Below are 18,052 nucleotides of genomic sequence, written 5' to 3'. Positions count from 1 at the left end.
AGGGGCCCCGGCAGTTTAAAGAGCGCACTTTACGAGCGCTGCTGGAGTCCAACTGCACGGCCCTCGTGGTTCTGCCGACAAGCCTGTCTCTCATTTGGAGCTGCCAAACGATCAATTCTGCCTGGACGCAGGCACTTCCTTCACCCCCTACCCCCGTCTCCCATCAGCACCATGCCCAAAGCAGAATTACTTAGATTCGTGGGGTCCTCAAATAAATGAGCGTGTTTGCGTGTGTTCTCACAGTTTTGGTTTTTTTTTTTGGTTTTTTTTTATATTTGCAAGTGTGTGTGAGTTTTTTTCCACAGAGCGTGTGTGTTTTTAAAAAAAGAGTTTGTATCAGATGTTTGCGTGTTTGGCAGTCTGTAGAGGACAAATAGGTATGTGTTGTGTTAAGAAAATGAGAAGGCCTGGAATTTCCCATTTTCATGTTTGGTAAAGTGAAAAACGCTCAATATTAGCATAGCTCATTAACCAGCATCCGGTCTTCAACTAAATCAAATCCACAATTTGCTTCATTATTCTATTTTTCTTCAATTATTTTCATGCTACTCTTAAGGTAACCACAAATGAGCTTGAATGAGGCAAATGAGCTGAAAATAACAGTAGACGAGGTTGTGTCAAATGATAGATATGTTGCTCGTCTTTGGGGTGGAGTGTCTCGGTAATCAGTGTGTAGTCAGTGCAGACAGTTTAAGGCTTGAAGTGATAACTCTAACTCTAAAACTTTCCTTGAATGTCTTATTTCCATGTTACCTTACAGCTTACAAATCTGCATGAAAGCAGCTGAATAAATCTGTAATGTGAAGAGAGAGGGAAAATTAAAAAATATAAACTTGAGTAAAATTTTACCCCTCTAATCATTCATCCTAATGTGCCTTCAATAATCAATAGGGGGTGTTCCACAGTGAGGGGTGCTCATGTTTTTCCTTTTGAATTTACTTGAACCAAACCCAATCACTCCATTATCCTTGGCGAAGGTTGCAGGTTAACATAAAATGTGATTCTGAGATGCAAAAACAGCAGATTGATGATTCACTGGTGAATGAATGCGTCTTAGACAGGTAACCATTTCCATATTATTTAAAGAATGTCCTCATTTATAAACCTATTGCGCATAGGCAGAAGCAGAGGTACTAACGTCTCTTGAATATTGAGTGCAGATTTTTGATTAAATCCCAGCCCAATTTTTCTGTTGCTTGCCTTCATAAGGAGACCCATTCTTAATGCACCAGATGCTTGTTTAGATTTTGCACTCCTTCGAACGCCTCAATCTCTGAACCTGAATTAAAAGCTGGAGGCTCAAACAGTCATCTGAAGATATATGCTAGACAATAAATTAAGTCAATAACAAAATGTAAGAAAAGATTATGGTAGTATACTCTACATTTTATGTTTTTTTTGTGAGATTAAAACACCAAAGATTTAGTTTGATCATCAACAGTTCTTTGATTGATAGTTCAGTTGATCAAAATAAATCTTGATCAATTATTGTAACTGATGAATAGGTTCAGCCTTTTTCAGTAGATTTATGGTTTAGTTTCTGGGTTGTTGGTTTCTGCTTTGGTTTTTGTTTCTTGGATGATAATAATACGCTTTTGGCCTGACAAAATAAGCAATTATAAAATTGAATGTAATGGAAAATAACGTGAATTACGAAATAGTTGAAAAACAATTCCAGCGTGAATATAATGAAAAGCTGTGCCTTCACTGGAAGAATAAACGTTTAAGCGTTTTATCAGTAGATTTTAATAAGAAAGCATTCTTAGATTATTGTAATTATGTGTTAATTATCACACATTTGTTTTTGACCATAGTGCACGTCCGTAGACCTCATGGGTTATTCTTACCATCTCCACATTTATTCCTCTACTCTCTCATATTAGGTCACATTTAAGTGTTTTTCAGCTTGCATTTTCAGGACACAGGAAGTTAATGCACACATTTTCAGCACTATGTTTTATATTGTGGCCTCCTGATGTGAGAATGATAGCATGTGGGGCATTTGATTTCTACACCAGGTCATAATGAAGTTTGACATTTAGTTTGGAGAGAGCAGCAGAGCGCGATCAGGCCCTGATTAGTATGCTCTAATTGAGGATAATAAGGGGGAGGCGGTGATTGTTTCTAATTTTTGCCATTAATTGCAGCCGTTGGCTTTGATTGAGGACAAACAGGTCTGCCATGTCAAGAGGCCTGGTGGAATCATAGTGCTCCTCACCCAAAGCCTCTTGAATAACAATGAAATGACTCCCCTCCTCCTCTCTATCCCACCTTCTGCTTCTCTCTTTCTCTCTCTCTCTCTGATCCTTTTTTATACTCATTCTTTTCATTGGTAAAGGCGAGAGGGTGTTTGCAGCCCCCTCTTCGTCTCACCTATGGTCGTTGTCTTGAAGCATGTTTAAACTGTCATCTCAGTGGTGGGGGAGCGTAATATACTGTAATCACAGGTTAGGCCGATACCTATTCTGCTACCTAGGTGATCTTGGCTGCGTCGGTGAGAGACTCCTGAACCTCAGCATGCTTCATTTCCCTGCTTGGTCCTGATGGCCCTCATTCACACTAACCAGCTAATAATGACGCAGTGAAGGCAGAATCAGACCAATTCTAAGCTTCAGAAATAAACTCCACCAGGGTGCTTTTTTTTTAGACCTGACATCATTTAAAAGAGATAGAAGTTCTATAAAGCCATTAGGTCTCAGATGCTTTGATTTTATTGCTCAGTGATAAGTACAGTACTGTAGTTTCTCTGTTATCAACCTCTACACATTCACGTTACACAGTCCTTACAGCCAGATTGGGGCAAACAAAGGGAGGTGTATAACCTCATATATGTTTCAGGTGCAAGATGAGCAGGGCCAGGGTCATTTTCCACGACATTAAGGGCAGAAATTGATAATTAGAGGTGTTTATGACACGGTTGTGGCCCCTGAGGGGCAATCCTCCCCTTTAACCTCAAGCGACATTAAACAAATGCTGGCTGTCACATCGGAGGCAGGTTGGAGCTCAAGTCTTCCACCCACCATACGGATGTGTGCTGGCGGGACAGACGTTGAGATGTAGAAGGAGGAGGAAGCAGAGGGTGGAGGGGGGGTGGGGGGGACATATGTAGGACCCCTGTGCCCCCAGCTGTCTGAGCCAGCTAATGACTCGTCTCAGGGGGGCTGTTGTAAGAGAGCAGGGAAATTGAAACAGACGCCTCGACTAGGAGCTGCTACATGTGTGGCTGCGTGCTGCCATTCAAAGCACCAGAGAGCCTAATGTATGTAGTCTAGCACAAGCACCAATGTTATGTTTATTAATGTCATAGCATATAATTGCTGTTATTTTCCAAGCAGTACTTCACTTTTCACACTGGAAAATCAACGTTACCTCTAAAGATGGGCTCCTTCTACTTCTTAGAACTCAAGGATGTTTTTATTTATTGCTCATTTTTTTCTTTACACAATTAATATTCTTACTTGTAATCATCAACTCTCCTAAAAATTAATCTTTCTGGAATATAAATATAATAATGCGCATCTCAGGTGTTGTCTCTGAATGTTGTCTGTATTTTGCCCACAAACACAATGCGTCCATTGGCCCCCTTACTTGCATGCCCCCTCCCCCCCCCACGTTAGTGTCTTCAATCCCCTGCTGAGCCCATCTTACTCCTCCAAGACAGCCCCATCTCCCTAAAGGTAATGACCGAATTAGGCCTAATGTTGTACACTGGCTAATGGCACAGTGCCGCACATTATAGCATGTGCAACTGGCAACGACAACAGCAATAATCCCTGAGCCCCTTGTCCTCCTTCACTCCACCCCTGGGGCTGGGACGGTGCACAGGGAAATGAATGGAGTTTGCTACACTACAATGAGCTTTTGATGGGAGACAATGGAGGAGGCTGCCAGCACCACACAGGGTGGTAAGAGGAGACCAATATGGGGCCCATCTACTGGCATACCTCCCTGCTTCCCTCAGGCCCCTGGCCCCCGTTCCCAGTTTCATAATGGCATCCGGAGGGGGAAAGAAGGGAAAGTGATGTCAAATGTCAGGAAATCAGAAAGATGGCAAGCTGACACCCCCATCTTATTCTCCTATCCCTCCTATCTTTTTGCCCAATGGTAGAACAGGTTAATATCACATTTATAAAATCACTTACAAGAAAGAAAGCTGCTCTTAGCCCCCTGTCACTTCCAGACAGTCTTATAGAGAGCTTTGCCGTGGGCTAACACAGGTAACCATTTGTTCAGCGGTAGCCCCACGCCTGTCCATCACTCCATCTGAAGCTGCAGCCGCACAGTTACTTCTAGAGCTAGTTCCAACACTTAAAGGTGCAGATGCATCCTTAGCAAGTGACAAGTCCACTTTGAATAGTTCTTTCATTGATACTAATAGAAGTATTTGGTATTGATTGTCATCTCACCAGCTCGATTTGATAACAGTTCATACATTTTCGACTTCAACTCAGCTATGATAGTTTCACTTTTTCAAACCCATCTTTATATTCTACCGATGACACGCAGAAGTTTTTCTTTTATTTGTTGTACACTGATTCTTTTCATTCTGGACACACAGCTTTAGATGAGAGTGACTATAAACTGACTTAATTTAGTCCTCATTCAACATAAAGAGCCATCATTTATGCTGCAACAGCAGAGGAATTTCTCTTTGATAAACCATTTGATGATTTTTGACTTTAAATGAGATCGTTTCAGACATTTTCTCTTCATCAAGTTTGTGCAGTTCTTTTTTACATCACCATGATGAACTCAAGCAATTAACCTTCATTTAGCTCCTGTTAGTCTGACTTTTGACAAAGCATTTTGCTCTCTGAATCAAATTTAAAATAATTTATACTTCATTTATACAGACTTTTTATACAACACGTTTCAGTTTAGAAACTTGTTAAAATTAACCTTGATTAGATGGTCTGGTCCGATCAACGCTCATGTAATAATGATCCGTCAGTGAAACAGGTGCAAAATAACTCATGTCACTACTTAAACCTGAAAGGCCTTCTTTATTTTCGTTTCATTTTTCATTTTGAATTTTAAATGCAGTAATCCTCTTTCTTGTCTGTTTTCTTTTTCAGCCAATGGAATGAGTGATCCAGCAAGTTCCAGTGTGGGCAGCGCCACAAGTCCAAAACTTGAGCCGCCTCCTTCACCACACGCCAACCGCAAAAAACACAGGCGGAAAAAGAGCACAGGCATCACAAAACCAGATGGCCTGTCTGCAGGCTATGAAGGTACAACCCCAATATTTCTCTATACTTTGAAACGATCACAAATCTTTGAAATAAAATATGATCGCCCATTGAAGTCAGAATTATACCCTCCAACACCATTCACTCACTCCTTATTGAATTAAACATTTTCCTGTCACAAAAGCAGCTGCCCACTAGCTCCACTTCTGTCACTGACATTGTTTCTTCAGTCATTACGAATCATGACTATGTAGTCTTGCATATTCCAATAGAATTTGTGCGTGAAGTGCAAAAAGGTGTGTAGTTTTGTGTCTCTGTGTGGCTCCCTACATAGTGCACCCTCATAGCCCCCATTTCTTTCATCATAGTCTGAATAGCCTGCTCTAGAGAAGCCACGGCCCTCCTCAGCAGGGGAGTGGCAGTAGGATCTCCACCCAATTAATAATGATTCTCCAGCCCAATGATGAATGGAGTACCCTAATTGGATGGCATTGTGAAAACACTGGGACACATTTCAGAGGCCATAAAAGTGATGTCACCCGACCAGGATGATCAATCACCAAGATTGATACGCTGGATAACGACAACAATGGCATTGACGCCTCCTAAATGGGGCTAAGCATTTATAATCATTATACTTTTTTATCATGGTCTGTGACAGCTTCTCTTTCATGACTGAATGGTTCTGTTGACCACATTGTTGTTCAGAGTCAAGAGTGAACATCATCAGGACGTCAGGGATGAGTGCCAGTGTTGGGATCTGGTCACATCAGAATGCTGGTGATGGCTAATCCACGAGCTATAGATTTGACATAGGCTCTTTCACGTAGAGTAGTGGCAGCGTGGTTGTCAATTGCTTTGTCCATTACTTCTGTTTTATTAAATGTTGTATTTGTTACATTACTTAGCTCTTAATGGGACTTCCCTAGTTGAGTTACACAGTCACATTAAAACCTTGATTGAGTGGCTGGCATTATCAAACGTAATCAGATGTCATCAATAAATCCTCTTCACAGGAATAATTGAAGTCAGAATTTTTCCTGGACTTCCTGAGGAGGTAGTTTAAGAGCAAGCATGATTGAGGAAGCACATTGTGAATTTTTCTCACGTCATCAGACTCGCATTGTTTTCTATCACTTGCAGTCCTCTGCCAGGTTTTCTATTAGCGTCTCCCTGTCTGTTCTGTTGAATGCACTGGAATACAGACGTATCACTTAAATATTGGATTCACCCAACTCTGGTATGTGAGTTGTCTCACCTGCTGAAAAGAAGGGAAAGAGAGAAGAAGAAAAGAATGGAAAGGAGATGTTGGATCCTTGAATAAATTGCCATCAGTTTATCTCATTTACAGGGCAATCAGACGCGTGGAATGCATGCTGAAATTGAATTTTAGTAGTTGTGAAGCATCATAAATCAAAACAGCACTGTGCATGTTAAGCTGAGAAATAATTTTGGTCAACATTAAATGTGCAGAATGCAGGAGCCTGGAGAAAGTGTTACCACACCACCATTTCCAAATATGATGCGACAGTACTTAAGACTCTTCTGCATGGAAACAGAAGTGAAAGTAATCTTACAAATATTTTAACTTGCACCTCACCTCGCATTGGTTTTATCATGAATGATAGATATTAAGAGGATAAGGGCTTTAATACCAAAGATTTGACTTTTAAATACAATTAGTAGTTATTAATTCAAAGGTATATATTTATTTATAATTAAATTAAAGGGGAATTTGGATAATATATCTCTGTTAGGTCTTTACTCCTGAAGTTCCACCAAGGATATGCTCAATGGACACAGTTCCTAATATCCTATGCACTGTCAGAGCTGTGTGGTGTAATGAACTTCTCATGTGCTTAAAGAATGATGCAGGATGCATGGCGAGACAACTGACAGCCCCGTAATGTGTTTCCCAGCAGCCGCCTGGCGACGAGCTTTCTCGGTGTGTCGCTTGCCATAAACCCACTGGAAAATCGATGGCCGATAAAGACTTGCGTTCAGGGGGAGCCTTCTCTGATTAATGCAGACTGTCAGGGAGCATCATTAATGTAATTCTCTTTTTTAAAAAAGTGTATCAAATGCACATTGTTTAGGGTTTTTTGCTTGTCGAACACGAGCAGAAAGGGGGGTGGAGGAATGGGTGGAAGTTGTGACGGGAGGTTCTTTCCTGTTTCTTCCCGTTTTATGGATGAATGTGTTTATTCCTGTTAAGGTCACAAAAACCTGTAAGAAAACAAGCGTTTGCTTGGATGCCTTTAATAGAAATAAGGTGTTCAATTACAAATATATCTCACTATTAACATGTAATCAAATGTACTTAATTTAAAATGCATTTTTTTCTACTTTGAATTACAACAGGTTTCCACTTATAAAAGTGAAGGAAGTAAAGGATATGCACTCTCTAATGAACACAATGTACTTGAAAAAGAAGGACTGGGGTCAATTCGCTTTGTATGGAATAGTTAGATTTCTAATCAAATCTCTTTTCAATCAGTTTCTCAGCTTCTAATTCAATAATGGATTTAATGAAGTCGTTTTCTGTTACATTTTTAGACCGATCTAATTTAGAGTGATTTAAAGTACTCCTCTACTGGTTAACATCAGCAATTAGAGATGCATATGGAAATGTTTTTTATGTGTGTCAAGAAAGTGAGATATATTAACAGAATCCAGAAAGTGGATGCTGATATCTTTTTTTACATAATCTGTCATTATGAAATCAGAGGGAATCACAAGGTAAAGCCAATGTTTCCTGCAGCACTAAATGTTGACATAAATGTATCCTGGTGGAGGCAGAGCTTCACAGCAGGTGCAATGGATGTTATGTCATGCTGTTCAACAAATCAAAAATTGCTGAAACTGCAGATGTGCCTTTGATACTTCAGGAATTTTAAGCCTTTATTTATTTTAATTGGTTGGTTGGTGTAAACCATGTAAACATTTGACTGCCTGAAGCTGGCCAGACTAGAACAGGGGTGCTCACACTTTTTCAGCATGCAAGCTACTTATTAAATGACCAAATAAAAATTATTTACCTATTATAAAAATGCAAAACACATATTATATGTTGAATCTATATTTATGTGCCTTGCATAACATTATGAGCCCATATTACACAATGCAAAACAAGAGTACATTTTTGTCATATCCCAAGTGAACTGATGACTTGCACTGAATGGAATCAGCCAGGGATGCATAGTCCAGACAGAAGCTGTTGAGAGCCAGCCTCAAGCACACTTCCAAATGATCATCAGTCATGGTGGCTTGTAGTGTCAACATCTCATCTTCCACTCTAGAGGAGTTCAGAGGCCTGTACCATAAAGCTTGATGAACCTAGCCTGGCTTCCTCTTACTTATCTGGCTTCACTTACCAAGACATCCGCCCTCCGGATTTTCGGTACCATAAAGCCGGCTATCAACTCACTAATTCAATTCAATTCTGTGCGCGCTCACATAAAAGGGGCGGAGGTTGCTGCATGCGACCAATCGCAAACATGCAACAAACAGGCCCGAGCCGCATATTTCACAACGGAGGAGCAAACAATAATAATTAATAAATACGAGCAGTACAAATCAATAATCCAGGCAAAAAGCAACACAGTTGCAGCTGCCAAACGGCGCAAGGATTGCTGGCATAAGATCGCCGACTGTGTCAATGCGGAAGTTAGTGCCATTATAATATTACTTCCCCACTATGACTGCACTTGTATATCTGACTACAGTAACATTTGTGTGTTCCATAAATGTATGTGTGTACGACATTTTTCGTTTTGGCATGTGATTGTAGCCCCCGCGACTTTATGAAATGCTCTACATACTTTCTTCCCGAGGTTTTCGGCATCGCCAACAGAATACATAAAAGTACCTATGAATGAATGAATCAATCCATGATTTACTTTAACGAATAATTGATTAATGGCATTTTATCTGTGGCTTGCTTGTAACCCATCCAACGAGGGATTTAAGGACATCATAATAATTACGAACATCACTAAGAAATATATTAACTGTGGCAAAAAACCTCAGTGCAATGCACACTGTCTGTGGGATTGTCAGCGTGTGGTTGCAGTGCGTTACATTACTGATGTAAGGCTCCAGCAGCTGACAGATGTAATGTCACCCTTCTCCCCAAAACCTCTACCTTTCGTACAGTTCAGGCAATTCCAACGGATTACAGCGATCTCTAAATATTCTCTCGTGCCTGAGTGCTCTTCGCACAAGCTGTGCACCAAGATCCACCGGGTTCTCATAAAACGGACAGCCCATTTTCCAAGAGAACTGATTGGTCAGTAGGTGGGGCTGTTATACCCACTGAGCTCTGATTGGTCAGTAGGTGGGGCTGTTATACCTGCTGAGCTCTTATCCTGAACTTATCCTGCTCCGGAGCAGGTTAGGTGTTCAGCATAGGTTACCATGACAACGTAGCCCGATAGAAAGTCAGCCACCTTTATGATACCAAAAAGCCAGGGTTAAGCCTGACGTTATCTCGCTAAACCATAATCCACCTTTATGGTACAGGCCTCTGGTGAAACAGTGATGCAATGTTTGATGCAAGTGAATCAACCTCAGCATCTTCCCAAAAGGATAGCACATGACTGTAGTGACTGGCTCGAGCAAAGAAAAGTCTTGAAAGAATTTGTCAAACTCTGACAGACAATTGTCAATCTGCTCTGTGTAATGTACATTTCTGTTTCATCTCCAGCTCTGATACCAGGTTCTGCAAGTTTACCAAATCATTTGCTGCAGCGTTGAAGAGAGATGTTGCATCTTTTGTTTGAAAGCATTAGATATTTATCAATTAGTTGAGTCAGCTGCTTCAAGGAATGCTCCTTTTACAATCCCTGCATATATGAAGGACTTCCTGATCTTAACCATGACTCACCCAGATTGATGCTTCGGTGGCGGCTTCTGCTTTTGATGGTGCTGTGACTAAAAGGACTACTTTCTCAGTTCACTTTTCGGTGGAAAATCGGTGAATTCTTTTCTATGAACTCTCCGAAAATGCCGCTCCACCTTTCGCTTCTTTGGTATTGAGATGATTGATTGGCAGATGAGGCAAACGCACTTCGAAAATGCCATAGTGAAAAAAGTTATTTTCCCATTCCATATGGAAACTTAGTTTTTGTTTTCCTATTTGTCTATTTCCCCCACTCATTCTATACTTTTTTTGTAAGACAAAAAAACCAGTCAGATGCCATCAAATTTGCTGTCCACAATGTCAGTCAAGCGAGAGGATAGCTGATAAGCTGATGTCTATTTTCATTTAAAATACCCAATCGCGAGCTCTTCTTTTCAAATCTGATCTCTTGTGGTAATTTTCAATCACATTCGATTTTTAGGAATTAAAATGTGAATGATTACATCCATACTTTCCAAGCAAGATCATATTATATAGAGCAAGAAAGATCCCAGAGCAGCTAACAGTGAAGATTTAACCTATAGAGGTAGTGGGTGATTAACTAGCATATACGTATATGTTACTTTAAACTGGAAGTAACTATGTTCCATTTACTTCAGGAGATGGATCCTTGTTTGCCACCTTTTTCCAAACAACAACTCTGATAGGGTTAGGGTGAGGTTTTCTTGTTATCTCACTGCAAAATAGGATGGTCACTACGACGACTTCATAAGTAATTTTGTTTATATAACACAGCTGCTTCTCCAGGGATCACCTGAGGTGGTGCAGTCATTGCTCCCTTGGGTACAAGGCTCTTAATGAAATCCTGTAGAGTGTAATGCCCCGGTATTTTAGAATCCAAGAGTGTGCACACACTCGAGATTGGAGATTGGAGAGATTTTTCATTATGCGTGTGATGAAGCCAATTTTCAAAAGTGGTCAGAATTTAAGCCTCGTATAGTGTGAACCCAATGGAATAAACACTGTATGAAAAACTAGAATTTTATTCACACTCATCGACTGAATCATAATCTCTACCTGTATCCATTCCTCATCAGAATGTTTTTAAGTCATATATTGTCCATCCCACTTAATCCAGTATCCACCTTAGTGAACTAAGGGTTAATATCCTCTGGAGTCCAGCAGAGGATTAGGAAATGGAGGTTTAACTGCCTGTGCTAATGGTGGGTGTTTATCTCAATACTTTGTTTTGTCACTCCCCGATTCGCTCTCATTTCCGAAAGCTGTCCCTGGAGCCTGTACTCTTGTAATGGCTTAGCTTTCTGAGCGTCACAGTATGGAGAAAAAGGAATAACAAGATTCTCATTTGGGCTCCGTACACACTGCCCACAGATACATGTATAATTAGCCCTGTTTTCATTCTACTCTGTTGTTAAATGCACCAGCTATTAGATGAACAGTATTGGTGCTGATTTCATGTGTTTGCTTATTGTTGGAAGGTGTGTTGTACTCCCTGTCTGAGCACGTGCATGCACGTGTAGCAATGTGCAGACTTCTGTTTGTGTACACATCAGTGTGTGTGTGTGTGTGTGTGTGTGTGTGTGTGTGTGTGTGTGTGTGTGTGTGTGTGTGTGTGTGTGTGTGTGTGTGTGTCATATAGATAAAGAGTGCGCTCTATCTCTCGCTCCCTCCCCGCTCTCTTCTTTCTGAGTTTGGTCGTGGTTCCCCTGGGGCCCCTGTCGCAGTAATGGCCTGCTCCTGATTGCTCTGATACAGGTTAGGAATATTGGCTTTAATGATGTGTAAAATGAGCAAGCAGTGCCTGTGACATTTACAGATGGCACCGCCTTGGCCTGTTCTTCCCAACTGCTCGTTAATTCACAGGAACGGCAAGCACTTCTTTAAGTGACTGCCTGATGTATGCATATGACACAACACAACACATCCTGCACACCAAAACAACAGTTCACCTTATGTACCTCCGCACCTTGTCTTCATTCCAGCCAGGTGTTCACACGGATGGATTGAAAAGTCCTCAGGGCTAAGAATTTTTTGCCAACTTCTTGGAGGGTTTGTAGCACTGGTCTCCAGGGGTTTTTGGAAGCTTAGACAGAATAGATGTTGCCATATAGACAGAACAGCTGGGCTCAGCACCAAACCCTCAAGGGTGCTAATATGGTCTACAGGTCCTCAGTGGCGCATCTGCTGCATGCACACGACAAAAGAGGAATCATTGTCCTCACATCACCCTGTTTTCTCTCAGGTTTAACTTGGATTTTCAGGATAAAATAATCCATAGTTGTATTAAAATGTGTCTTACAGGATGCATTTTAATACAACGGGTCCGATTTTCTTTCATTGACATAATTATTAAAAGTAAAAGTACCATTACAGCCATGTAAAAATATATATCCAAGTGATTATTTATATATGTTGTTCAGTAGCTTTCATGTCGTGATCTCTAAATATTACAGCTCATCGCTCCACATTTTCCTGTGGTGGTTCCTAGCATGAAGGACGATCAGAGATGTTCAGTGGGTTATGAAATCATTGCATTTCATCCATCCATCTATCCATTGTCTTGAAGACAAGATGATCACAATCGTCTTGTGTTCATCCACTTTTCTGCTTTGTGGGTCACGGGTGTTGCTGGAGCCCATCCCTGCTGGATAGGGCTAAGAGGCGAGGTATGCTCCGGATCCATCATCAGCACATCACGGGGACATTGAATTTCAGTTCTATTTTAGTGTAATAAATCCACCGTAGATGTTATATAACATAATTGTGTGTGAAAAGTATGTTTAGGTTTTTTGTTTTTTTTATTCTAGGTAATTGAAATAAATTTATGAAATTCGAAATATGATTAGTCTGAATTTTGTTCATCTTATCAAGAGCATATCTGACAAACATTCGCTCTTCACAAAACTTAAGGAATTGCATTATATGATAGGGTTACTTTATACTGACATATATTTTGTGTGGCACACATGTCGTGACTGTGAGTGGTGCTCACATTCATTTTGATTCTAGCCTAACCAAAATGAATTGGTACAGTAGTTGTGAGAGTAGCAATTGCTCATTTTATCATTTATTGTGACAATGGACTGAAGGGTAAGGTGATATCTTCTGATTTCTCATTTTATGTCATGCTACTGTATATTGTTGATATGACTTGAGTGGGCGTTGAACTTATATGACATTTTGAAATGATTCCTGTTCAGAATCGTGGTTGTGTTATAGAAATTAATTTGCTGTATGTTTTGTTTTGTTTTATTTTGGGTTTTTTTATCGGCCAGACGTTCTCCTTATTAAATCGTCCTTCCTAGAAGCCACAAAGTGTCTGATGAAAAACATAGAAGTGAGAGGTACCCAAACTAATAGATGTAAATGGTGGACAAAGATGTGTATCTTCAGCTGTTCCCTCCTCTCACTAGCTCTATAGCCATTACACTCTAATTTCCTTTTTATGATGGCATGTTAATTACGTAAAATCATATTTTGCACATTCTTCACAGTTGGTTCCTCTGTTGGTTTTAAATTGTGTTCTTCCTTGTCCGCCCACTGGTAGAGCAATGTTAATTTATTTCTAATTGGCAATAGCTTGTTGACTGTAGGCTTGCAGAGTGATTTGGTCAGGAGGTTAATGCTCATGTTAATGTGACAAGATGATCGTTCCTCTGGTAGCCATGTGCTAAGTGCAACTATTGAAAAATAACACAGGCTCTAATGACCCTTTTACAAGCCCATCATGGCAGGTGTTGTAAGATGGCAGTGACACCTTTTGGCACATTGTTCGTTTCAGATTTACTGTCTCTATGAAGACGGCTCTGACCTCGGCATCATGCTTTCATGGAGCAGAATTAATCTGGCTTGTGGAGCTGAATTGCCTCACTGTGGACGGCATTAAAATAGGCATGCTGTTGCTACATGTAATGACAATACCTGCATTGCACACAAAAGATTCCTGCTGCACTGTCTCTTTAGTGGCTACAGCGTGTCTCGAGTGTGCATTACTATGCATGGAGAATTACTTTTGTTTTCCCTTGTACACACGTCAGTTTAAGAAAGCAGCCATCCGTTGCTTTTTTAATCTCCAAAATGAAAGTGTTTTAATGCCTCCAATTTATTGCCTGGGCAGCCAACAGAATAATTAGCTTTATTCCTTTTTTTTTTTTTAAGGATGAAAACAAGTACAATAACATTTTGGTCTGGAAACCACAAATTATAATCAAATGCATTAGTTATTCTACCTGAAGTTATATTGGACAAGGAACAATTGATTTCTACCATGTGTATTCCACATAATCTTTCCTTTTTTAATTTATTTTATTTCTAGGCTCCTGTATGTTGACTATAACATCAAACAGAGATTTTTGTATTATAATCCCCACAAGTGCTTTTAAAATGTCACACCCACATAAAGACTTTTTTTTGCTGTAAGTATAAATAAAGAGGCTTCCAAGCTTTTATTGATTCTCCAAGACCTGTAGTCGATTCCACAAACTAAATCAGATAATTGAAGTCGGTGTCAAGCTAATTGGATTATGGCTTTCCCCCTTAAGAGATGGTCCACTACCACTGCACAGGGGTTGCAACATTAGTGCCGTTTCTCAGACATCTGTCATTTAACATTACAGTGTGGTGTCTCGCACCAAAGGGTCAAAATTGATTATGAATTTAAAGTGCATTAAATCGGCTGATGATTTTATCATCATCATGTGTTCACCATCATTCTGTGAGAGTGAATTTGAGTTGATTTTTAAAGTGAAATTTTTATTAATTTATTAACATCTCGCGCATTAAGCGTCAAATATTTTTTTCACTCTTTTAATTTTTCAAGCTCTATTAAAATATAACAATATTGCTGCACTGCAAAAAGAGACATTCCCCATGTGTCTACTTGCCTGCAGTCCTCCAAACATGGTTTATGCAAATGACTTGACTATTTGCATAGACATAATTAGGTAATTACAAATCATTTGGCTATGGGTTCAAGAATGTGCATGCATGAGTCACATCGTACAGTATGGAGTTAATGAATTGCTTCCGCGCAGCAGATGCTTTATGGCATGTATTGTAGCATATGTTGTGTCAGACCTCTTATTTCAGAATGACTTGTGAAACAGTCCTATTAGCTCATACTAAAAAAATGGGTTTGATCTGTATGAAAGGGGATGTTTCCACATTCTTGAATATTCCAAAACAAGACTGTTTTTCATTGCCTTTGTCTATTATACTACCTGACAGGATTTGATGAAGCTTAATTAAAAGGAGGGCGGCACGGTGGCGCAGCAGTTAGTGTTGTCGCCACACAGCAAAGCAGTCTGGGTTTGAGTCCCGCTCTGTGAAGAGTTTGCATGTTCTCCCCGTGTCTGCGTGGGTTCTCTCCTGGTTCTTCCCATCCCCAAAAAGCATGCGCTTCAGATTAATTCGGTAGTCCCAAATTGCCCATAGGTGTGAGCGTGTCCACAGTGCACTGGCGTCACGCCCAGATTGTCCCCTGGCTCATGCCCCCATTCAGCTGGGATAAGCTCCAGCACCCCACGACATGCCACAGCGGATGAAGCGGGCTTCGAAAGTGAATGAATAAATGATTAAAAAGATAATGCCCTACCTGTAGTGCTAGCCAGAAACTTCCGCTCTGTTCATTCTCCAAGAACACCAAAAAGAAAACTTGATGTGACTATACCCTGCACATAGTTTTTGTGTAATCTTTCAAACAGCAGAGAAATACTGGAGAAACCATTTAACTGTTAATGCTAATATCTTATCAACCGTTTATTGAACATGTCCTTGTCTGACTGAAGCCAATCCCATCATCTATTCATGCATACCTGAGCCTCAGTACTTTCATAACCAGCATTGATGTTACTTTATTCTTATTTGTGTTTTCCAGAACAAGAGGATTCCTTTGAGTTCATCATCGTGTCGTTAACTGGTCAGACGTGGAACTTTGAAGCGTCTACCTATGACGAAAGGGAGCTGTGGGTCCAGGCAATTGAGAGCCAGATCTTTGCCAGTCTTCAGTCTTGTGAGAGTGTAAAGAACAAGGTAGGGTATATTGTGATCTCGACAAAATATAAGGACTGAACATCATTGGTGATTAGCGTCTAATCACAGCATCGTCATCATCCTACAATTCTGCTGCTTCATTTACATTCATCTTTTTCATTTCTTTCCAACTCATATTGTGCCTTCACCCTCCCCCACCTCTTCACACCCACTTCAAGCTGTCACACGTGGGAGGTTGTCAGACAGGTGCACCGCAGTGTGGGGGATCTCTTATTAGAACTGACAGACATCAGAGATAGAACACGGCTCGTGTCAGTATAGTGGGGAGACACAGGCTCATTTTCATATTCATTTTTCCCTGCCTCGGTCTTTCCCTAAGAGTTTAAAATCTCTGCCCTCTCTCTCCTCACTGAGTAGCTATTCTATAATAATTAGCTCCTGCTAACATATTTTCTCCCTCATTTCTTACAGTCGCGGTTAGGCAGCCAAAGCGATGCAATGGCCATCCAGTCTATACGGAATGTGAGGGGCAACAGCTTCTGTGTGGACTGCGATGCACCCAGTGAGTATAATTGTTCAGACAGCTGAGTTCTCATTCATTAAGGGAAGCTCTTCATATGAAAACCTTCTCAAATGGCATTGTGGTTAGGTATATAATATTCTTCCTCTCACGTTGCTTTATACTGGATAGGTGCTTTGCTTTTTACATGTGCCTGCTGTAATAAAGATGATAACTTATTATAGCATTAACTCCATCTTTGACCTGCAAAGACAATACAACATTCACTTATGAATTCTGAAATACATGGTGTTTGGATTTGGGCTTACCACTTGCTCAGTTACTGCAATTTTTGTACAGTGCTAAATCAGAGTTTGGGTAATCAAAGGGCAATTGACAAATGAAGCTACTGTAATAGTTAATTCATACATGTGCAGTTCCGCTTTTATGACTATACAGACAGTTTCAGATTAATAACTTTTGTAGAATATTTCTTTTCAGGTAATTAAAATTTGCAAATCAGCATCAAAAGTCATATACTAACTTTGATCCTTCGATTAAGGATAATTTTCATACTTCATATAGCAGTGACAATACGCATATTTCAAAAGACGTATCGGCCAATGCTAGCATTCTTCGGTGCAACGATACATCCACAAGAAGGCAGTGAAGTCCCAAACGGTTTAATGAAACAAATACGATGATTGTTGGATGAAGCTGTAATAATGCAATATAATATCGGCGTGTGTATAATATGTACAGTAATTAGAAAGTATAAATTATTAAATTAACATGTTTCTCTCAGTGATTGTTTTCTACACAATGACTGAATACTACAGCATTTTCTTTACTGTTTTTTTATCGTGTTTAGCATAATTTATTGTATCGGCATACAACAGTATTATCAGTATGATGGGGTTTTGTTGGAATTCTGTCTCTGGGTATGGCTGTAGCAGGTATTAACACAACTTTCGAAGGATGACCATCACGTGATGACTGTCTTTCATTTTTGGTTCATGTTCCATATACGGCCACTGCTAATGGCATTCATATGAAGCTAGAGGCATCAGATCCAGTATCTAATAACTTTTATATCACTTGTTTGTTAATATATAGAAAAAATACAAAAAATCAATATGAAGTCTTACAGGATCTACAAATTTACAAAACTACAGTGACCATCAATAAAATAAGTTTTTATTGTAGCATTGCTTAATTACAGTAATCCCTCACTTGTTCGCGCTTCAAGATGCCCGACTTCTTAGTAGGTAGTCACATGATAAGATACGCACATGCTATTGACTGATGCACTTCCGTGAAACACAAAAGTGTTTTAAATAGTCTATAAGAGTGTGGGAAAAGGTAATACAGATTTATACAGATATAAGGTGGTTTAATATTATAATAGGGAAGGTTCATAAACGTTTAAATTACTGTTAAAAATAAAACGTTTGTCGCTATATCACTGAATTTTGTTTTTTACGGTTGGTA

The 18,052-nt window shown here is 39.9% G+C and overlaps 1 protein-coding gene across 3 annotated transcripts in view; it reads left to right on the top strand.

Moving 5' to 3' along the window:
• Positions 1-18,052, top strand: part of agap3 (ArfGAP with GTPase domain, ankyrin repeat and PH domain 3) — a 114,460-nt gene that overhangs the window by 79,690 nt on the left and 16,718 nt on the right. For all 3 annotated transcript variants that reach the window (XM_068340084.1, XM_068340085.1, XM_068340083.1), the window contains exons 13-15: positions 5,076-5,231; positions 15,947-16,101; positions 16,534-16,624. In XM_068340084.1, the coding sequence (XP_068196185.1) occupies positions 5,076-5,231; positions 15,947-16,101; positions 16,534-16,624 (402 nt within the window). The remainder of the gene's footprint in view (positions 1-5,075; positions 5,232-15,946; positions 16,102-16,533; positions 16,625-18,052) is intronic.

Source organism: Antennarius striatus, chromosome 18 (genome assembly GCF_040054535.1).
Source record: "Antennarius striatus isolate MH-2024 chromosome 18, ASM4005453v1, whole genome shotgun sequence".
Lineage (NCBI taxonomy): Eukaryota > Metazoa > Chordata > Actinopteri > Lophiiformes > Antennariidae > Antennarius > Antennarius striatus.
The sequence above is the reverse complement of the archived record's forward strand: the minus strand, read 5'-3'. Positions and strand labels throughout refer to the sequence as shown.